Source organism: Phacochoerus africanus, chromosome 2, assembly GCF_016906955.1.
Source record: "Phacochoerus africanus isolate WHEZ1 chromosome 2, ROS_Pafr_v1, whole genome shotgun sequence".
Classification (NCBI taxonomy): domain Eukaryota; kingdom Metazoa; phylum Chordata; class Mammalia; order Artiodactyla; family Suidae; genus Phacochoerus; species Phacochoerus africanus.
The window spans coordinates 98,777,298-98,801,326 of record NC_062545.1 but is presented as its reverse complement, the minus strand read 5'-3'; the positions used below and the strand labels follow the sequence as shown (position 1 = coordinate 98,801,326).

The 24,029-nt window shown below is 41.9% G+C and overlaps 1 protein-coding gene across 7 annotated transcripts in view; it reads left to right on the top strand.

Moving 5' to 3' along the window:
* Window positions 1–3,375: 3,375 nt before the first annotated feature.
* Window positions 3,376–24,029, top strand: part of HDHD2 (haloacid dehalogenase like hydrolase domain containing 2) — a 48,101-nt gene continuing 27,447 nt past the window's right edge. Inside the window, exons 1-3 of one of the 7 annotated variants that reach the window (XM_047764235.1) lie at window positions 3,376–3,532; window positions 19,893–20,003; window positions 23,082–23,290. In XM_047764235.1, the coding sequence (XP_047620191.1) occupies window positions 19,903–20,003; window positions 23,082–23,290 (310 nt within the window). In that variant the 5' untranslated portion in view covers window positions 3,376–3,532; window positions 19,893–19,902. Of the gene's footprint in view, window positions 3,674–3,843; window positions 3,861–7,594; window positions 7,611–8,069; window positions 8,091–19,892; window positions 20,041–23,081; window positions 23,291–24,029 lie in introns of those variants that run through there. The other 6 variants (XM_047764242.1, XM_047764229.1, XM_047764248.1 and 3 more) reach the window with 6 other exon arrangements.

Sequence of the window (24,029 nt, the reverse complement as noted above, 5' to 3'; positions counted from 1 at the left end):
ACATGCCACCAAGATGGACCCTGGGCCAGACCAAGTACGAGCCTACACCACAGCCACAGCAATGCCAGATCCAAGCCACATCTGTGACCTACACCACAGCTCATGGCAACGCTGGATCCTTAACCCACTGAGCGAGGCCAGGGATCGAACCTGCAACCTCATGATTCCTAGTTGGATCCATTAACTGTTGTGCCACGACGGGAACTCCTTTTAGGCTTTCAGCTTTTCTCCATTGACTATTATGTTTTCTTAACTCCTTTTTTTAATTATTATTTTTTAAATTGTTATTTCCCTAATACAATCTTTTTTTCCTACTGTACAGCATGGTGACCCGGCTACACACACGTCTACATATTCTATTTTCTCACATTATCATGCTCCATCATAAGTGACTAGACATAGTTCCCAGTGCTACACAGCAGGATCTCATTGCTAATCCATTCCAAAGGCAATAGTTTGCATCTATTAAGCCCAAGCTCCCAATCCATCCCACTCCTTCCTCCTCCCCCTTGGCAACCACAAGTCTATTCTCCAAGTCCATGAGTTTCTTTTCTGTGGAAAGGTTCATTTGTGCCGTATATTAGATTCCAAATATAAGTGATATCATATGGCATTTGTCTTTCTCTTTCTCACTTCACTCAGGATGAGTCTCTAATTCCACCCATGTTGCTGCAAATGGCATTATTTCGTTCTTTTTATGGCTGAGTAGTATTCCATTGTGTATATATACCACATCTTCCTAATCCAATCATTCATCAGTGGACATTTGGGTTGTTTCCATGTCTTGGCTACTGTGAATAGTGCTGCAATAAACATGCGGGTGCATGTGTCTTTTTTAAGGAAAGTTTTGTCCGGATATATGCTCAAGAGTGGGACTGCTGGGTCATATGGTAGTTCTATGTATAGATTTCTAAGGTACCTCCATACTGTTCTCCACAGTGTTTGAATTTTATTACATTTATAGTTGTACAACCCAATAAAGTCTTTGGCTTTGTCAGCACAAGCATCTCCTCAGACAATTCATTTCCTAGCGTTAGATGAGAACCCATTCTCGGGCCTTAGAAGGGGTCCCCCTTCCTGCAACATGTGTGGAAAGGGAGCAGTGAGGGAGGTGGTTCTACCATATCCCAGGATATTGCTCCCCTAGGGACCAGAGGCATTCTCTCAGAGAGCAGACTAAGGAACTTGACGGTGTAAACTTGTAGGTTCTGAAATAGCTGATGCAGAAAAAGAGGAACATCGCTGTCAGTGTTAGTGGTTAATTAAAGCAATAAGTGGAGTTCCTGTCATGGCGCAGTGGTTAATGAATCCGACTAGGAACCATGAGGTTTCGGGTTCGATCCCTGGCCTTGCTCATTGGGTTAAGGACCTGGCATTGCCGTGAGCTGTGGTGTAGGTTGCAGATGCGGCTCAGATCCAATGTTGCTGTGGCTCTGGCGTAGGCCGGTGGCTACAGCTCTGATTCAACTCCTAGCCTGGGAACCTCCATATGCCATGGGAGCGGCCCTAGAAAAGGCAAAGACTAAAATAAAATAAAATAAAAAGGCAGTAAGTGCCAGGCGCTATTCAAATAGTAAAGTATGAAATGATTTCAGAGACTGGGTGTGAGGATAAAAAACGTAGCCTACCACATCGTAAACATAGGATGCTGCAGCCATCAAGTCAGCAGCCACTGCAGTCACCTCCAACTGTGCACCCTGAGGGTATTCAGGAAGGACAAAGCAGACCCCAGATAGATAATGATTTCAGTGAGCCCAGACTCTTGCATCTTATACATAGAAAGGGGCTAAATTCATTAACTTGAAGTATCTGGTTTGTTTTCTTTAACAATCATTTGTTGTTCCAACTACCTGACTTTTCATTGCAATACCCCTATTTGTCCTGTCTTCTCCCTTATCTCTTTTTTTGGCCTTTTTGTTTTTTAGGGCCACACCTGTGGCATATGGAAGTTCCCAGGCTAGAGGTCAAATTGGAGCTATAGCTGCCAGCCATGCCACAGCCACAGCAATGCCAGATCTGAGCCGCCACCTACACCACAGCTCACAGTTCACAGCAATGCTGGATCTTCAACCCACTGAGTGAGGCCAAGAATTGAACCTACATCCTCATGAATACTAGGCAGATTCATTTCCCATGGGCCACAATGGTAACTTCTCCCTTACCTCTTTGGAGCAGTCCCTCAGAGCTATCTGAGAGGCTGTCTTCCAGGCTTAAGTTTTCAATTTGACCGCCAAATAAAACAATTTTCAACTTTTGTGCTTTTTTTCCCCCAGTCGACAGGTGTTTCAAGGAAACTATCAAGGAGCTACTTTTGAGATAGGCCTGGATAATGGATGAGAGGTGTGATAACAACAAACCTGACCCCATATTGGAGCTATTCCTTTAGCATTAACCTTTGTGCTCCACTGTCTGTGCTTAGTCATGCTGAGTCTGCACCTTTGTAAAGGAATGTTGCCTATATCCTGAAATATACACAAAAGCCCTTTCTCAAGGTGCTGCCTCCCTGACTAGACTTTTAAAGGTGTAATGCTTTTCATTCACATAGAGATAAAAAGTTGCAGAACAGAGAATAACATTTGTCTTGGGGGTTTATAAGAACATTGTGACCAGACCTACAGGGATAGCTGCAAAAACAAAGGATTATCATCCTCTTCAGGGTCTGACCAGCACCAAGAAGTTTGCAACAACTATCCACATCCCCCTTCCCTTTCAGGATAAAAGAAGTCTGAATTCTAACTAGGGTAAGACAGTTCTTGGGACACTAGTCTGCCAGCTCTACAAAGTTGGTATTCCTTGTGTGATCCCCTGTCTCCTTACTGGCCTACCATGGGGTGAGCAGTAGGAGCTGAGTCAGTAACAGAAGTGGTGGAGTGAGGGAGAGTGAGGGCAAAGAAAGTTAATGATACTTGGGGAGTTACTGTTGTGGCTCAGCAGTAACAACCTGACTAGCATCCATGAGGACTCGGATTCGATCCGTGGCCTTGCTCACTGGGTTAAGAGCCAACGTTATAGTGAGTTTTGGTGTAGGTCGCAGACCCCACTCAGATATGCGTTGTTGTGGCTTTAATGTAGGTCAGCAGCCACAGCTCTATTCGACCCCTAGCCTGGGAACTCCCACATGCCCTGGGTGCGGCCCTATAAAAACAAAAAAGGAAATATTAATACTTGGTTTGATGACTCTCTTCTGGAATGAGAAAGAGATACTGAACAAAGGCAGAGGTTTTGTTTTCCTTCCTACAGCTGTGCCTATCAGGCGCCCTTGGGGAAACAGGTCTCAGGAACTTCGCGTTCCCCTAAATGATGGAGAAGGAGCCGCACTAGTTCTTGTGGGTGAGAAAATCCCTGGCAGACGGGGCGGAGACGCGTCTGTGAGGCGGGACTTCCGGTGCGGCCCAGGCCTAGCTTCCGGCGTCATTTAGCAGCGGCCTGGGCGCTCCGTGGTCCAAGCAAGGACAGTGCGGAGGGTGCGGCTGTACTGACTTAGCTACAGGCGCGGCCTGTGCCTTTGCTGAGGACGGCGTGCGGCGCGGAGGTGAGGAGCCGCTCTGGGACCGGCGAGTACCTGCCTGCCTGGCGGCTGCATTTCTTTGTAAGCTGGCTGGGGACTTACCAGTTGCCTTTCTAGGCCACCACCCTCCAGGGGCCTGGACCAACCCTGTCGCACGCTCGCTGGGTGAGGATCGGCCAGCCCTCTCGGCGGGGCCGCCCCTGGGCCGCACTACCACGCGTGCGCAGAGCGGGACGCCAGGCCCCGGGTGCGCGGGACTGGTGGTAGACAAGGGGCGGATGGTGACTCTGGGGTGTCAGTCCTTTCTCCAAACGTGCCCCTGGACTGTACTTTGCAGCCGGCGTCCCTTCCGGTCAGTCTAGCGTTTGCTGGGCGCTGGAACTTGCCTTGGGGCGGGGTGCGTGACCATTCCTGAGGCCCCTGCCTACTCAGGAGGAGGGGATCGCTGTTGAATTAGGCTGAAAGAGCCTTGTTTGTGGATTCCTTCCCATTACAGAGACCGGAATTCATGAGTTTGGTTAATTCAGAGGTCTGTGTTGAGCGATCAGTTCTTCACAGAGCTTCACAGATTGGAAGAGTCAGGGGTGTACTAATTGGGAGCATCTTGGGGATCCTGGCCCGGCCTTGGGAGAAAAGAAGTTGAACCCGCGGAAGCCAGAGGAAATGGTGCTTGTCTGAGACCCAAGGACTAAAGGAGTTGGCCAGGGAAAGGAAGGCTGTAGCGGGCATAGGTGGTAGACTGCAGGGTGCAAAAATGGTCTCAGGCCGAAGTCTGGCTCTGAGGGAGGTAAAGTATAGGACTGGTGGGCGAGGGCAGTGCCATTGAACTTTGGCGCAGGATTAGAGTTGGCGCAGACAAACGAGTTGGAGAAGTAAACCAGGGCTCTGGACACCAGTGTTAGTATTTTATCTTGGGGACAGCGGAGAGTGACTGCGCAATAACATCATTTGTTGAGTGCCTATAGTGTTTACAGACTTTCTCACTGGAAGCATACAGAGGACTAAGCATGCCCGGAAGAGCCCCAGCCTCCCAGGAGAAAATTTTTATTACAACCTCTTGTTTCAAAACTTTATGCCGAGTTTTAATTTTTTTTTTTGGTCTTTTTTTTTTTGGTCTTTTTGCCATTTCTCGGGCCGCTCCTGTGGCATATGGAGGTTCCCAGGCTAGGGGTCGAATCGGAGATGTAGCCACCAGCCTACACCAGAGCCACAGCAACGCGGGATCTGAGCCGCGTCTGCAATCTACACCACAGGTCACGGCAACGCCAGATCCTTAACCCACTGAGCAAGGCCAGGGATGGAACCTGCAACCTCATGGTTCCTAGTCAGATTCGTTAACCACTGAGCCATGACGGGAACTCCCCGAGTTTTAATTTATATCCCGCAGTATATTCTTACTTTGGTGTAAAACGTTTTCTCAGGTCCTCAAGTTATTGTAATGCTTTAGGACATTGCATCATATTTATCCTGTCATTTTTGGAGCCCTTGAGACATCCCTTATGTACCTCCTCTCCCCCACCCCTTCCCCCCTCCACATACATAAGCCATAGCCCGGTCTTTCTATGTGTGGAGCACTGTTCACAATACTTTACATCCGTTACTTCCTTTCATCTAATCAGCCATTAGAGATGACCGTTATTACTTTTACTTTAGAAATGAAGTAACTAAGGTTGAGAGGTTAAGAAAACTGCCCAGGTTCACACTGCTATTGAGTATTGGTTCAAATCCCGGCATGTACATCTCCTTAGTTTTGTTTGTCGGTTTTGTTTGCTTTTTTAGCTTTTCAGGGCCACACCTGTGGGATAGGGATGTTCCTAGGCTGGGGGTTGAGTCAGAGCTGCAACTGCTGGCCACAACAACTCGGGATCCAAGCCATGTCTATGACCTATATATACCACAGCTCATGGCAGTGTCCCCAAATCCTTAACCCACTGAGTGGAGCCAGGGATCCAACCTGCATCCTCATGGATACTAGTCAGGTGTGTTAATGCTGAGCCACAGTGAGAACTCCATTCTTAGTTCTGGTATGTAAACACCGCAGTGTTGCATTTCAGGGAATAGATTTGGGACTAGAAATGGGGAGCAAAATCGAAGCAGAGGGGATGTTTAGGAAGTTGTTGAAATAAGCTAGAGGAGAGGTGATTTCAAAACTAAGATAGTGTTAGTGATGAGAAGTGGGTGGCCTCCAGTCTGTACAGGAGCTAGCGCAGACATGAGTTGGCTCTTGACTGAATGGGAGGAAGACATGGGAGAGGCTGATAGATACATCTGCATGTGTGGTGCTGCCATTTACTCCTAAGAATCGCAGGATGAAGAGGAGCTTTGAGGGCAACTAAGGGGCTTGTTGGATTGAGATGCCCCTGGGATATGGGGTGGGGGTGGGGAATGTCCTTTGAAGTATCTTGGAGAGTACCTTTAGAGATAAGGAATTTACTTTTCTTGGAGTTCCTGTCTTGACTCAGTGGTAGAACCCGACTAGTATCCATGAGGACTCAGGTTTGATCCCTGGCCTCGCTCAGTGTGTTAAGGATCCGGTGTTGCTGTGAGTTGTGGTGTAGGTCACAGATGTGGCTGGGATCCTGTGTTGCTGTGGCTGTGGTATAGGCCAGTGGCTACAGCTCCATCTACCCCTAGCCTGGGATCCTCCATATGCCGCAGATGTGGCCCTAAAAAGACAAAAAAAAAAATTTACTTTTCTTCTTTGCATTGAATATGTACCACAATCAATGTTTGACTCTTCTAAACTATCTCCCACATAGCTTGTTGGATTCAGTATAAATAAACATGGACTGCCTTTGGAATCTTTGCAATTCTTCTAGGGGTGATACTAATATTGTACAATTACCATTTATCAAGTATAGGTATAGGTAACAAGTATTATAAAGATTTAGATAAGAAAAGAGATCATGGCAGAAGTGATGAAGGCCTGTAGTGGGGGTAACTGAAGAAATACATTATGTTTTTCTAGGCCTCAGTTAATCACTCTCAGATAAGCTCCAGAAGAGCATTTTAGAGTTTAAAAGTTATGTTCTGGGGAACTGATGAAAGCGAAAATACAGGTTTTTTAATTGCTTTGGTGACATTAAGACTATGTGGACACTTCAGTAAAGATTAAAATTATCAATATTTTTATAACCATTTACTGGTTCTAGTGGGACAGTTTTTTGTTATTTTTTTTAAAAACAGTACAGTTTCTTTTTTTTCCCAGTCTTGTTTATATTTTGTTCATTAATCACCTTCAGAGTTAACAGTTTTTATTAATAAAAAATTAATGATGTGTCATAAAAGTTGGGTTTTGAGAGAAGGAATTTTAGGTTCCTCTGTATATAAAAAGAGAATGCAGAGTTCCTGTCGTGTCTCAGTGGAAATGAATCCAACTAGGAAACTTGGGAACTTGAGATTGTGGTTTCGATCCCTGGCCTCGCTCAGTGGGTTGGGGATCTGGCATTGCCGTGAGCTGTGGTGTAGGTCAAAGACCAGGCTTGCATCTGGCATTGCTGTGGCTGTGGTTTAGGTGGGCAGCTGCAGCTCCGGTTGGACCCCTAGCCTGGGAACCTTCATAAGCCGCAGGTATGGCCCTAAAAAGACAAAAAAAAAAAAAAAAAAAAAGACAAAAGAAAAGAAAAAAGAATGCTGTGTCTACATTTTGCATGGCCTTACCTTTTGTAGTGAAATGTATTTTAAATTAATCCTTTAACTGCCATACATCCAAATAGAATCCGTGGAGGAACAATCTAGTTTCTGACTCCCCTCTCAGGCGGGTAATAGCTGATGCTATTGCTGCTGTAATGCTCTATTTCAAGGTCACAATAATGATCAGAAGTAGAATAACATATGAAGACTGTTATAAAAGAAAGGATTTGGCAGTGGAATCTTGATTTTCTAAAACTCTTGGTATCTTTTTTTTTACCCCCTCTGCAGATACATTGTAAAAGACAAACAGAACCAAGGATTTATTATAAAATCAGAATACCTGATGAAGGTTATTATGCTAGTGTATAATGATTGGACTGTGAAACTTAAGTATATGAGAAATAACTAAAACAATAACAGTAATTGTTATTGTGAAATATGCCATCTACACGGGATGCAAAACACATATGTAAGTTTTAAATAATTGTAATTAAAAACACCTGTGTACTCACCCTCCAGGTCAAAAAGACCTTGGAGGCATCCTTGTGCTGCTCGTTTGCATCTCCTCTCAGTGCCCTAGAGGAATCACTGTCCTGACCCTGGACATTCATTCCCTTGCTTCTCTTTGCAGTTTTATCACCTATGTATGCATCCCTATTTCTGAATGCTAGAATCTGAGACCATATGATTGTTATTTTTTTTTTCTTTTGTGACTTGCTTCTTTCACTCTGTAGAAGATTTTGGAGGATTGCCTAGGATGATTTGTATAACTATAGTTCATTCCTTTCCACTGCCTTTTGCATTCCCTGTGTGAATATATCAAAGTTTATTTGTTCCCTTCTCCATCGATAGACGTTTGTATTGTTTCCAGCTCCTGGTTATTACAGATATTGCTGCTTTGGACATTTTTGTTCATATCTGATGGTTCAGTTGAGCATCAGGAGTATGGGTGAGTTTTGAGCATCTTCGTATTTGTTTCATATTTGTTCCTTTGTAAAGGATATATTGAGATCCCTGCCATTTTTCTTTTAGGTTGTCTTTTTCTTGCTATTTATGGTTTATATTTTCTGGATTCTGATCCTTTCTCTTGTATTGGAAATCTGTTATTCACTCTGTATTTCTACTCTTTCTCTCTTTACAGTAATTTTGGAATATGTGTTTTTTCCTTTATGCTTTTCATGCCATAAGAAAGCCATTCCTACCGTCAAATCATGTAGATACTCTCTTATCTAAAAAGTTTTACGGTTTTGCCTTAAACATATGGTGGCTTAATCTACCTGGGAAAAAATGTGTATGTGATATGATATAGGAGTCCAATTTCATTGTTTTCTCCTATTGATAGTCAATTGTTCTAACATTTTTCTCTCTTCACTGATTTGAAACACAATTTCTGTCATATATAGTTTCCACACATTGGTTGTGGGAATGAGGGTTTGTTTTTTTTGTTTGTTTGTTTGGTTTTTTTTTTTGGTTCTCTCTTTTATTCCATTGATCAGTTTGTCTCTTTATGTGCTAATACCCCAACATCTTAATTAGTTCTAAGACATCATTAATTGTCTGGATATTAGGTAAAGCAAGGCCCCCATTTTCTTTCTCTTCAATCTTGGCTGAAGTATCTTGGCCATTTGCAGTGGTGTGTAAGTTTTAGAATCAGCTTATTAAGTTCCACAAAACACCTCTTGGGGTGTTGATTGGAATTATTTTGAATCTGTTGATCATTAAAAGGGAAAACAGCTATCTTTACAAGATTGGGTCTTTTAACAGATCTGTATATTTGTCTTCTTTGTGTCTTTCATTAAAGTTTTATAATTTTCCCATAGAAGTGTTGACTTCTTTTATTAGACTGGTAACTGTATTTTATGATACTATTGCAAATAATATCTTTTTAAAAATTAGTTTTCTAATTATTTGTGACATAGCGACATACTTTTTTACTTTGTTAATCTTTTCTAGATTCTTGGATGTTTATATATACAACCAAATCATCTATGAATAGTGGTAATTTTGTTTCTTCTTTCCAATCCTTATAGCTTCTTTTTCTTGCCTTACTGCACTAAGGTTATCATTTGCAGTGTTAAATAGAAATAGTGAAAGCAACATCCCTGTGTTATTTCCGATCTCAGTGCTTTCAGTATATTACTGATAAGTGATATCATAGTGTGAAGTATAAGTTATATACTGATAAATATCAGTATATTATTGGTAAGTCTAATATTGGCTGTAGGCTTTTCGTAAATATTCTTTTATCAGCTCAAAGAAGTTCCCTTCCATTTTTATGTTGCTTGGGTATTTTAGAGTATATAGATGCTGAATTTTATCAAATTTTTTTTCTGCATGAATTGATTGGCATGATCATAGTGTCATTTTCTTTGATCTATTAATTAATATTACTTTTTCATTGATGTGGTGAATAACATTGATTGTTTTTCACATTTGAAGCAACTGGGTATTACTAAGATAACCTCACCTTGGTCATGGATGTTTTTCCTTTGGGGCGGGGGGTATGGTGGCTATGCTTATGGCATATGGAAGTTCCTGGGCCAGGGTTTGAAACTGTGCCACAGTAGCAATCTGAGCCACTGCGGTGACACACCAGGTCATTAACCTGCTGAGCCACCAGGAAACATCTTTTATTCTTTAAAACACATAGGCATTTGACAGTGATCTGATGATTACATTATCAGGGGCCTTTACAAGACTGCTTTATGCCCTATTGTTTCTATAGGATCTCTCTTATGGTACTTTGTTTCTTTGGGTTACTTGCTCATTGTGCTTAGAATTTTATTTGATTTTATTTGTGAGATTTCTCTGCTGTTTGGACTGAAATTAATTTCTTGGAGGATTTTCATTTGCCTTAGCTAGACACCTGCTAGTTAAGGTCATTCTGATTAAAATCTTGAGGTTTTGTGAGGACTTACCTTAAGCAAGGTGAATTTAGTTTGCCAACTGTGTCCAAGGCTGTCTTGTGGTTCTAAGTTCTCTAAAGCATTTCCTTCTACTGGTTGAGTCAAGTTGCAAAGCATTTGGTTTTCTTGTAGTGGACTAAGACAAAGTAGACTGGCAGTGACTGTGATGGGTTTATTTCTGGCTCATCGTTACAGTGAAGTTTCAGCTTTTAGGTTGGGAGGATCTATCTCTTCATATGGGCCCTGGATTTTATCTTTTATTCTCTGAAGGGAGCAGGGGGAGAACCTCCAAGTCACCTTGTGTGGCAGGTGCTCTTGGGACCAAAACAGACGCAGTGTTGTGCTCATCTCCTGGTTTCTTCCTTTTATTGAAACCTAAGAATTCCTTATTTTCTTCCTTGCTCTTTCAAGATAGATAGATTTTTAAATCTAGTGTTAAGTCACATTTGGGGAGTTAATTTGATTATTTAGCCTGCTATATTAATGGAAGCCCAAGTCCAAAATGATTTTTTATTTATTTATTTTTTTTTGTCTTTTTGCTATTTCTTGGGCTGCTCCTGCAGCATATGGAGGTTCCCAGGCTAGAGGTTGAATCGGAGCTGCAGCCACCGGCCTACGCCAGAGCCACAGCAACGCTGGATCCGAGCCGCATCTACAACCTACGCCACAGCTCACTGCAATGCCGGATCGTTAACCCACTGAGCAAGGGCAGGGACCGAACCCGCAACCTCATGGTTCCTAGTCGGATTCGTTAACCACTGGGCCACGATGGGAACTCCAAGTCCAAAATGATTTTTAAAGTATGCAAGTTTTTATTCATCTATAAATGTTTAAAGTAGTCAGTAAAGGAAACTATGAGTTTCTGACACTGCTCAAGATGTTTTTGGGAACTCCTGTTTTGGAATTGCCTTCAGAGCTAGTAACATATTCTTTTTTTTTTTTTTTTTGCTTTGCTTTTTGATTTTTAGGGCTGCACCCAGGGCATATGGAAGTCCCCAGGCTAGGGGTCAAATGGGAGCTACAGCTGCCAGCCTACACCACAGCCACAGCAACACCAGATACGAGCTGCATCTGCAACCTACATCACAGCTCACAGCAACGTCAGATTCCCTACCCACTGAGTGACGCCAGGGATCAAACTCACATCCTCATGGATCCTAGTCGAGTTGGTTACTGCTGAGCCACAACAGGAACTCCAAGCATATTCTTTTGGATATCTTTATTGGCCACAACTTTACAACAGCAGCCTGAGCTGCTGCAGAGACAATGCTAGATTCTTAACAATAGCAGGAACTCCTGTTTTCCCACACTTTTAATAAAAGCGTATACAAGTTTTTCTTCCTGGGAACACATAAACTCACATACTGTGACCACAAAATGTTATGTATATTTCCCTGTAACTATAATTAGGATATTTAGCTGCTAGGTTTGTTTCTTCTTTGGGGGATTTTTTTTTTTTTGGCCATTTTTTCATATGAATCACTTCCTCTAATACAGAGGTTAACACATTTTTCCTGTAAAAGGCTAAATAGTAAATATTTTACACTTTTGACAAAATGAAAAATTTTATTTGTGGAGCTAAAAATTTCCATTTCATATCATTTTAATGCGTCAGAAAATATTATTCTTCTTTTGGTTTTATTCCCACCTGTCTAAAAACGTAAACCACTCAGCTTGCAGGATATACAAAAACAGATGACAGGTAGTTTCTTACAAAATTAAACATAGACTTCCCATAGGATCCAGGAGTCACACTCCTACATATTTACCCAAATGAATTGGAAACATTAACACAAAAACCTATTCAAGGATGTTTATAGTTGTCTTACTTAAAACTGGAAACACCAAGATGAAATTCAACAGGGGAATGGATAAACAAACTGTAGTGTATTCATACAGTGAGATACTATTCAGTAGCAAAAGGAATGGGCTATTGATTCAGGTAAAAATATAGATGAATCTTAAGTGCATTTTGCTAGTGACAGAAGCCCAGTCCAAAAGGATGCATATTGTCTGATTCTTTTTGTAAGTACACTCTGAAAAACCGTAGGGACAGAAAGCAGATCTGTGGTTGCCAGGAGTTAGGGGGGAGAAGGGGAGTTGACGACAAAGGGCAAGTACACAGAACTTTAGAGCCATGAAACCATTCTGTGTAGTGCTGGGTGGTAGGGTCTTAGCTCTATGCATTCGTCAGAACCCATAGAACTACATTGCAAAGAATGAACTTCAGTGTATGCAAACTTTAATAAAAAATCACCTGAGTATCAGGAGATCCCAGGATGGAAAGCAGATCTTTTTGTTTGTTTGTTTTTAAATTACAGGCTTTATTTTTCAGAGCAGTTTTAGATTCATAGCAAAATCCAGCAGGAAGTACAGAGTATTCCCATATCCCTCCTCCCCACACACACAGCCTCCCCCACTGTGAAGTTTCTCACCTCAGTGATAAATTTGTTATAGTTCATGAACCTACATTGACACACGGTTAGCGCCCAGGTCGCAGTGTACCATTGGGGTTCACTCTTGGTGTGTTGTACATTCTGTGGGTTTTGACAAATGTATGATACGTATCCAGCCTTACAGTATCATAAGAATAGTTTTCATTGCCCTAAAAATCCTCTGGGCTCTGCCTGTCCATTCCCCCCCCCCCCCAACCCTTGGTTACCACCAATGGGAAAGCAGATCTTGACCAAAGAATCTAACCATCTTACAAATGTGTGACATGACACTGAAGGCTGTAGGGAGTGGGGAGAAGCTGGCCATTTGGAAAATGGTGTTCTGACTGAAAACTCTAAGGATAAAGACAAAATGAAACTACATAAACACTGTACTTTAGCTAGCCCTTTTTGTTTTTTGTGAGGATAGGAGTTAGCAGTCTTGGGACTGCTTGACTTATACATCAGAGGTGAACAAATTAAGTAAATTTTCAGTGGATGGAATGAGCCAGATTTCTGCTGAGAGGAAAGTTACAAATAATAAATATCTGTGAGCACATACTGAGCACAAGTCTTCCTTACAGAAGAATTTCAAATGAAAGTTGAGGACACTCCCCTGTCTAGAAGGAAGAGCTTAGTTCCCCCCGCACCCCCGCATAGTGACTTTCTTCCAAAGAATAAAATATGGAAATGGAGAAACAGTAAATATGAAGAAACCTGACAAACACCATTATTTATTTAACTACCCTTCTGTTTATGGTCACTTAGGTTGTTTCTAATCTTTTGCTATTTAAATTTAATTTTTTAAAAAGATAATGCATTAGGACCAAGTTGGATTCATGCAGGATTGGTTCAGCATTAATTTAATGGACCACATTAACAATTTACAGGGGTAATGGAGTTCCCATTGTGGCTCAGTGGTTAATGAATCTGACTAGGAACCATGAGGTTTTGGGTTCCATTCCTGGCCTCCCTCAGTGGGTTAAGGATCTGGCATTGCCCTGAGCTGTGTTGTAGGCCGGCAGCTGTAGCTCCGATTAGACCCCTAGCCTGGGAACCTGCATATGCCACTGGTGCAGCCCTTTTTTTAAAAAAGCAAAAGAAAAAAAAAAGGAAAACGAGAGAAAATGCTTGGAAAGAAATGAAGAAAATGGCCATTTGCAGTTGATAATTATTGCCTATTTAAAAAACTCAGGAGACTCCATAGGCCACATATTAGAATTAATAAGAAAGTTTAGAATACTTAAAAGATATAAGCCAAAAAATATTGTTGTATTTTAAATACGTCAACACCAAACTGTTAGGAAAGGTAATTTAAAGTAAAATACCATTTACTGTGGCAATGATAGAATGTGTCTACAAGCATATGCAAGGTATTTATGTAGATATTTATAAAAAGACATTTATGTAGGTATTTATAAAATTCTGTGTAAGAGAACTTACATAAATGGAGAGAGGCAGTATGCTTCTGGATAGGATGACTCACTTTAGTAATGATCTCCGTTCTCCCATTATTGTTCGATAGATTTAGTGCAACTCTAGTCAGAATCCCCAAAGGGGGGTTTTGGTTTTGATGGAAAGTGACAGGCATCATCAACCCAAATCTCAGAAATACAGTGTTGAGCAAATCATGAAAGTTACAAAATTTCGATTTCATTTTTATGAACAAGTTGAAAGACATTCAAGCTGTGCAATAGGTAAAAATATAAAGGCAGGCAAGAAGTGATTATCACAAAATTCATTACGTTAATTACTTCTGGGAGGCAGGAAGGGAATGTAACTGAAGGGGCTCATGTAGGAGGCTCACCAGTATTAGCAGTGTTCTAATCTTAACTTGGGGACTGGCTAGATACACATGTTTCATTTTTTTTATTATGATCATTATTAGGTATGAAAACATCTTTCTTTTGCCTTCAGCCCATTTTTTTATTTTTATTTTTTGTCTTTTTGCCATTTCTTGGGCCACTCCTACGGCATATGGAGGTTCCCAGGCTAGGAGTCAAATCGGAGATGTAGCCATCAGCCTACACCAGAGCCACAGCAACGCAGGATCCGAGCTACGTCTGCAACCTACACCACAGCTCGGGCAACTCCGGATCCTTAACCCACTGAGCAAGGCCAGGGGAACCTCATGGTTCCTAGTCGGATTCATTAACCACTGTGCCACGACGGGAACTCCTAGCCCATTTTTAAAAGAGATCTTTTAAAAATTATTTCCCCCCCCCCAAAGTTGAAGATTTGTAAAAAATAATGCAGTGAAAACCATATACCTTTCACCAAAATTTACTAATTGTTAATATTTTACTTTTTGTTTTATGTTTCTCTCACGCATTGAACTTACATATCATGTCCATTGACGTTTCTTTAATTTGAAACAGTTCCCTGGCTCGTTTTTTGTCTCTTATTATGTTGATATTTTTGAAAAGTTCAAGCCAGTTGTTTTATACAATTTGGGATCATCTGATGCTTCCCTCATGATTGATTTGTGTTAAACATTTTTGGCCGAGATACTACAAAGGCAGGACTACTACAAAGATCTCAGGAAGCATTTTGTCTTGTTATTAATGGAGTTAATTTTTTTCTGTTTTTTGTCTTTTTGTCTTTTAGGGCTGCACCCCCAGCATATGGAGGTTCCCAGGCTAGGGGTCCAATCAGAGCTGTAACCGCCAGCCTACACCACAGCCACAGCAACATGGGGTCTGAGCCGCGTCTGTGACCTACACCACAGTTCACGACATTGCCAGATTCTTAACCTACTGAGCAAGGCCAGGGATTGAACCCTCATCCTCGTGGATGCTAGTTGGGTTCATTAACCACTTAGCTACAAGGAACTCCTAATAGAGTTAATTTGATCGGTTAAGGTGGTATGCGGCCATTTTCTGCACTAGAAAAGTATCTTTTCTCCTTTGTAGTCAGTGGAGAATCTTAATTTGTGGGTGATTATTTGAGCCTGGGTGGTTATATAGTTGACCCTTACACAGTGTGGATTTGGACTGCATGGGCCCCCTTGGATATTTTTCAGTAGTAAATACTACAGTGCTACATGATTAGTATTTGGTTGAATCCAAGGATGCAGAGGAATCCTGGATACGGCCGGCTGACTGTAAGTCATATGTGAATTAACCCCCACCTTGTTCCTGGGTCCATTGTACTAGTCTCCAATAATTTTTCATCCAGTGGTTTTATCATGCACTATTCATTTCTATTGTTTTTGCTTTTTGGTATTCAGATAGCATAGCCCCAAATTTGGCTAGTTGGAACCCCTGGTTCTCCTGTCCTTTTTGTCTGCCTGTGATCTGGTAAAACAATATATTCCAGGCTCACCATGAATTTTGGCAGCCCCAGCCCTTGTTTTGTTTAGTGCACTTTAGCTGTGGTTATAGGTATTGGAGGCTTGTTGCTTCTTGTTCCTTTTAGCGGACAGAGCTAAACACACACACACATAAATCATGAAGTCATAACGACACCTCTAATTCCAAGCCAACACAACAGGGTTCTTCTTCTCCTTCCATTCCATGTTTATAGCTCTTTTCTCCCATTTGAGAACCCTGATTTTTTCAAACATCAACAATATATTTATACCGATTGCTCAGTCTTAAAATATATACAGAATTGTTTTGGAACTCATACCTCTGCCATTACAACAAAAAACCTACTAGGGGAAGTTCAAGATCTCCTCACAATTCCTTTGAGTATATTTGACAGCAGGACTAGAGTCCATGCTCTGCAAAATTTGTCTTAGTTTGTTTCCGTTTGTATTCCATTTTAGGGCCAGCTTAATTTAAGTTCGAATATATAAACCATTAATATGGTTCGAGTCAAAACTAAGCTTGGGCAAATTAGTAGCTTCTCAGTGTCTTAATTTCCTTCTCGGTAGGGTCGCTGAGAAGTTCCAGTGATGTAGCAAAGACTGTGGAACACTTAGCACAGTACAGAACACCTACAGAGTCCAATAAATGCAAGCTGTTCTTAATTTTCCTCTTTCTCTATGGATTCCTCCCAGTTGCTCTTCTAACTTTTCCTGGCCTGTGACCCTAGGCCATGCATGAGGTGAGGGGAAGGTGACGTAAATATAGTGATGAGTGGGAAGGAAGAGGACACTATGTGCTTATCTCTGCCAGGCAGTCTCCTAACTTGGTGATCCCTCACAGACCTGCCAGGTATTTACAAGTATTCTTCCCCTTATAATATGAGGAAATGGAGGCTTAGAATGACGAATGCTCTTACCCAAGGTTACTCAACTAGCCCTGGACTCTGAACCTATCTGACCATCACATATGGCTCTGCTTTCCCCACCTTCTGCATCTCTCTCACTTGGAACCTAGGTTCTAGCTTGCTGGGTGGAAAGCCTGTTCAGGTTTGGGAAGCATGTACAAGGAACAGAGCAGGCCTGGAGCTGTCCTGGCTGATGGGCTCCCTGTGTCCACCTGGAGCTCCATCTCTGCCTTCCCCCGTCTGCATCCGTCCCCATTCTGGACCGTGCTTGACAGCTCTACCCTGTGGGAAAATGCCATTCTCTTAATATGCCTGGTGGCAAGTCCGTCTGCATGCTAATCAGTGGGTAGCACTTGCCAGCAATTGGCCACAATTCTGGGCTCACTCTGGGTTTCTTTTTTATATTTATACCTTATGTGCAGAAATGGCTGACTTGGAGTAGGAGCAGGGTCAGGGAAAGAGAGGAGCAAAGGAGCTAAAAGCTAGAAGCTGGAAAGGGATTCCGGGGTCCTCTTTGCTATCCCTCTGCATTCTGTCAGGACTATACCTAAGGGAGAGCAGCCTTACAAAGTATAATGCTGGACAGTCTAGAGATCTCCTGGCAGCTTTGGGAGATGGACCAGCAGGGATTAGCAAACTGGGGTTGGCTAAGAGAAAAATCGAGGTGGGATCAGGCCATCTTTCATCCCAGGCCATCCAAATGTAGGCAGTAGATAAAGACTGAGGCTTCATCTCGCCTCCCTGCCCCACATATTGAGGAGAAACTGAGGACCAGACAAGGCACTGGGCCAATGTTACACAGGGAATTTGAGGCAGAGCCAGGACCAGCACCTGGCTCTCACAGTTCTATGACAGAGGGAGCTAGCTAGGAGGGAGAAGCCTCACCTCCTGCATGTCCCAGGAGAGGATGGCATAAACCCCCTGAGGGTTTTTCTGGTAGATTTCTCCACAAATTCTTTTTTTTTTTTTTTTTTTAACGGCATATGGACGTTCCCAGGCTGGGGGTCTGATCGGAGCTGTAGCCTCTGGCCTATGCCAGAGCCACAGCAACGCGGGATCCGAGCTGCGTCTGCAACCCACACCACAGCTCACGGCAACGCCAGATCGTTAACCCACTGAGCAAGGCCAGGGACTGAACCCGCAACCTCATGGTTCCTAGTCAGATTCGTTAACCACTGTGCCACGACGGGAACTCCATCCACAAATTATTGGTCCTTGACTACTTAACATCTCCCTGGGTGCTTTCCCTCTTTTCCCTCTGCCTCTCACTTCAGAGGAGAAGGCTCTTCCAGCTCTGCTGTCACATCAGAGCTGAACACAGTAAGTGCTCAGTACACATTTGCCCTATGAAGATACAGTGAACGGGCAGCTGGGCAACATTCCTGTAAGGGTGGAGAGGAGCACACACACTCAGACCCAGCAAGACCTCAGAGAGATGTTCACACACGTGGCCACTGGGGAGACATGCACAAGGATGTTCCTGTAGGCATTCTTCTTTATAATAAAAATGGGCAAAGCTACCTAATCATCATGATCAGGAGAACAGATAGGTGAATGGTATATTCGTACAATGGAATACCATACAGCAGTGAAAATGAATGACCTATAATTACATGTGTTAACATGGATGCATCTCACAAATAATGTGGACTAGTAAGCAAGTCATGAAGTCTACATAGAAGAACATTAATATATATGTTTTATATATATATACACATTTAGTATTTGTTTATATACACCATATACATCAGGACATGTATATATTGTATATAAAAATCAGGAAAGTAGTGACCTTGGGGAGGGAAGAATTTCAGAGAGGTACACAGAAGGCTCCAACTCCCTCTATGATGTTTTATTTCTGAAACTGAATGACAGATAAAGGGGGTTGTTATATTATCCTTGATACCTTTAAGTATATCTGAAATACTTTATTATAAAAACAAGAAAAATGGAAAGAATAAATGAATAAATTTTAAAAAGCTAAAAAGTCCCATCCTCTTCTCTTTAGCTTCCATTACTATTCTTACCTTCTCCCTTATTATCGTTAAACCATACGTATACCTTAAATTCCACTGTATATGATACAGCTCATGAGAAACATATTTTAAAGGGAAAATATGCAAAAGGAAAGTTGGTAAGGAAAATATGTCTGGATTAAAATTACTGTGTAACTTGAAATTTCCTCCTCACTGACCTATAAATACTGGTAGTTCTTGGGTCATACATAAGCCATCTTCAGTGGAGATGGGCAATTAGAACATTTTCATTGTACAGAACCAAGAATGCAAAAGATTTTGTCATTGATTTAGGGCTTCCTTCCATCCACCCATTCTTCAATATACATTTTTCCATATTTAAAAACAAGTGGGAGTTCCCATCGTGGTGCAGTGGTTAATGAATCTGACCAGGAACCATGAGGTTGCGGGTTCGATCCCTGGCCTTGCTCAGTGGGTTAAGGATCTGAGGATGCTGTGAGCTGTGGTGTGGGTTGCTGTCGCGGCTCAGATCCTGCGTTGCTGTGGCTCTGCATAGGCCGGTGGCTGCGGCTCTGATTTGACCCCTAGCCTGGGAACCTCCATATGCCACAGGAGCGGCCCGAGAAAAGGCACAAAGACAAAAAAAACAAATAAGTGAAAAATAAAAATAAGTGAATGGGGGAATTCCCATCGTGGCTCAGTGGAAACAAATCTGACTAGCATCCATGAGGATACAGGTTCGAGCCCTGGCCTTGACCGGTGAGTTAAGGATCTGGTGTTGCCATGAGCTGTGGTATAGGTCAGAGAGGTGGCTTGGATCTGGCATTGCTGTGACTGTGGCATAGGCCAGCAGATGCACCTCCAATTGAACCCCTAGCCTGAGAACCTCCATATGCTGCGAGTGCGGCCCTTAAAAAAAAAAAAGGACCAGAAAAAAAAAAGCGAATGAATTGTTCCACAGAGTTCTTTTAAGAAACCTGAAGTAAATAGTAACCCCTCTTTTAATATTTCCCTTTCTCTGGTTTTGAGACCTAAAACCTAACCGTTATAAAAATGTTACGGACCAAATTTGGATTTTTGATTTTTTTTTTCTTCTAAAAGAGAAGCAGCTTAACACTAAGCAGTATCTTTCTAGATCTGAATGATATTTTGAAGACTTACCAGTTTTTAATTGTCCATTGTTTCCTAAACTGTATTTTCAATTTCATTTGCTCTCTCCTAGGGAATGAAGGATGGCAGCACGCCGCGCATTAAAGGCTGTTTTGGTGGATCTCAGTGGCACACTTCACATTGAAGATGCAGCTGTGCCAGGCGCACAGGAAGCTCTTAAAAGGCAAGCTATCCTCCAGGTTCAGCTGACAAATATGTTTGTAAGTGCCATTTTACCAAGGCAGATCATTAGCTGAATGGATGGCCTTAAGATGGCATTTTACCAGGTTACCGTATATTCAGGAACTGCCTTGGGCTTAGAAGATGTATGTGTTATACTATCTTCCAAACATTGTTCTCTAGGCCTTTATTAGTTTTGGCCTTTTGATCTAGTGTTCTTATTCTTGATGTGAGTCTTTTTCTAAGTCAGTAATGTAAATTTGGGAATGAGGACTCAAGATTCTAAAATGTGGAATAAATAGCATTGGAAAAATCACAGATGAATCCTGGAATCACAAAGTGAAACACACATACACAAAGGCATGGTCCCGCCCATTCCCCCTTCACTTAAGATCTAGCATTGAGTGTGCATCTGCTCAAGTAATATTTAAATACATGGCTTGGACTTTTTTTTTTTTTTTTTTTTGGTCTTTTTAGGGCCATGCCCAAGGCATATGGAAGTTCCCAGGCTAGGGGTCAAATCAGAGCTGTAGCCGTTGGCCTACACCACAACCATAGCAACACAGGGATCCGAGCCGAGTCTGCGGCATACATCATAGCTCACGGCAACGCCAGATCCTTAACCCACTGAGCGAGGCCAGGGATCAAGCCTGTGTCCTCACGGGTACTAGTCAGATTCGTTAACCATTGAGCCACAGTGAGAACCCACTGAACTTTCAGAGTTATTTCCATTAATTAAAATTAATGCTTTTGAAGGTTAGATTGCCTTATATTTCTGATGCATTGCTTACCACGAGTCTAGATACAAACCAAGGGTACATAGTAAGAGCTGGTTAAAGTGAACTGAATGTGAATGTGTTTCTAAAAAATACTCCTCAGTACAACAGAACTAATGTTATAAGCACCTCACCCTAGAATGATTTAGAGGAGCTTGCAAAATCAGTAATATTTAGCATGTGATGCATTATCATTTTCAAACCTTAGAATATTCATAGTATGCTGTAGTTCAGGAAGAAGATCAGCACAGATCTGGCACTCTCTCAAGGAGCCTACTCTCCATTTGGATTATTAACAAGTATGAAGAGATTTATAGACTTGGCAGGCATCATTTGGAAGCTATCCTTTTAGCCAAGAGTCATGATGTTGACTTTACAGGTGGACAACATGTTTAAAGCCCAAAGAACATCAGTTGGAGAGTTGACATTCTCTTGACCCCTTGACATGGCCTCTCTCTTAGGCTTTCTAGGGAAAAGGATGTTTCTTAATCAGTTTGCTCTCCCATTGGACAAGAACTATTACTGCTTCAGAGATGAGCTTTCTGCTCTGGATCAAAGAAGTCTTATTTGCAGTGAAAAATGAAGGACATCTCTAAGTAGCTCTGTAAACTGTGAGCCTGCTATTCTGGAGGGACTGGCGCCTGCAAATTGTTCTCTTTCTGGTGCTGGTGGGTTTCCACTGCAGCAAGATCGCTGTACTGTCACTGCCAGTTTTGGTTCCTATAGAAACAAACAGACTAAGGGAAGTTGACAGACTAGTAAAAAGAAAAGTTTTCTAAATCCTCCTTAAAAATGATGATTATTTCAGTACTTGTTCATTTTTAGGATAATAGTTCTATTGAACTACTCAATTTCTTTTGAGAGAGAAACCACCAAATTTAATGTATTTTTCATAGAAGCTACCACACAGACATTATAGAGATAATCATGATTTTAGTGAACTGTTTAATCATATAAATTTATTTAACTCTTTATGAGTGACTCCTTAATCTCTTTTCTGTTTTGTTTGCTTTCTTAATTTAATTTTCTTTTTAGGGCTGCACCTGTGGCATATGGAGTTCCTAGGCTAGAGGTCGAATCAGGGGCTGTAGCTGCCGGCCTACACCATGACCACAGCAATGGCAGATCTGAGCTATGTCTGTGACCTACACCACAGCTCACAGCAACACCGGATCCTTTAACCCACTGAGAGAGGCCAGGGATTGAACCTGTGTCCTCATGGATGCTAGTCAGATTCATTTCCACTCAGCCACAACAGGAACTCTCCTGCTTGCTTATTTTAAATTGTGGATAGTGTTTGTATGCTTTGTGTCCATTTTGGGCAGGCATAAAATAAACAGCAACAAAATATAAAAATTTTAAGTATAGCTAAATTGACATGATGTTTAGATTAAAACAGTGTAGGACCAAGAAAATAATTTTTGTTTTGAAAGAAGGCTAGACTATTCATGAACTGGACTTTCCTGATACCTGATTACCAGTTTAGGTTCCAAAAGCAAATCATGGAACTGAAATGGTCCTACATATAAGTCGTTCAAGGGGAAAAGACATTTTAGTCTGTAAAAATGCAGTGTTTCTTTGAGCTTCCCAGGTGGTTTCTATTCATAAACCTAGTACAACATTAGGGCTTGGTGTCTAGCTGGCTAAAAAAGGAGGAAAAAACTCCCAAGGTAGCCTCTGTTCTCTTAGTATAGGGGGTCAGACCCTGTCCAGGACATAGGCTAGAGTTCTTTTTTCAGCTCTGTGGCTGCCCAGCTGTGTACAACTGAGCGCAGTCATGAAGCATGAGTTTCCTTATCTTCAGAAGGTTGCACTAGTAGATAATCTCTATGATAACTTTACCTTCCGTATTCTGTGAGTATGAGAGTTATTAAGCTTTTTTTTTCCCCATGTCTTTACTAAAACCCTATAGTAAAATTCAGCCTAGGTATAGAAGGCCCTTGAAAAGGTAGACTTCACAGCCTTTGGAGATGAAGCAGCCCACAGGGTGTGGATAATTTGTAAGCACTTTTGGATAGCTTATGAAACCTGTTGGCCATAAGGACACTTACTCAATGACTTATCCTTTCTTTTTTGACCTTTGGCAAGTACTACCAAATTAGGAGGTTTTTGGAAGTTCCCTTGTGGCACAATGGTATTGTCACGGCAGTGGCTGCTCTGGTGTGGGTTTGATCCCTGGTCCGGGAACATCTACAAACTGTGGGCATACAAAAACAAAAAAACAAACACACACAGAACAAATGAGGAGGTTTTATGGGGCTAGAGTGTAAAAGCTGCCTATTGACGTCTGAATTTTATTTTTCCAGGTTACGTGCCACTTCTGTAATGATTAGGTTTGTGACCAATACAACCAAAGAGAGCAAACAGGACCTATTGGAAAGGTTGAAAAAATTGGAGTTTGATATCTCTGAAGATGAAATATTCACTTCTCTGACTGCAGCCAGAAACTTGGTAGAGCAGAAACAAGTCCGACCCATGCTGCTGGTTGATGATCGGGCCCTACCTGATTTTAAAGGTAGGGAAAATTTGAAAGGACTTAACGATTGGTTCTTTATATTTCCTTTTTTTTCCCTCTTTTTTTTTTTTTTTTTTGCTATTTCTTTGGGCCGCTCTTGCGGCATATGGAGGTTCCCAGGCTAGGGGTTGAATCGGAGCTGTAGCCACCGGCCTACGCCAGACCCACAGCAACGCGGGATCCGAGCTGCGTCTGCGACCTACACCACAGCTCACAGCAACGCCGGATCATTAACCCACTGAGCAAGGGCAGGGACCAAACCCGCAACCTCATGGTTCCTAGTCGGATTCGTTAACCACTGCGCCACCACGGGAACTCCAATGAGAGGAGGGCACTTTTTTTTTTTTTGTCTTTTTATATTTCCTTATAAATCATTCTTAAAACCGAATGTTTAGAAGTGTTTATTCATATTTTCTGTTATTGAAATGGTCAGCACATGGTTTAAATCTAAATTGGTGTTTCTCAGACATGTTTTGACTCCACTCTACAATAAGTGAAACATATTACATAGAAATCTGGGACATAAATATGTGTATTTCTGTATGTTAAATAATAATTATTCTTACTGTATGAGGTGTACTCTGTTTTCTATTTGGTTTACTTAATTATGTGATTCTGATGCTGTTTAACAGAGTCTTCTGTATTAGTAGCACAATCTGCTTAATGGATCATGATCCACAGTTTTAAAAAACACAGTTCAAGATTTCTTTGAGTATTATAATCCTCAGTCCTGGAACCA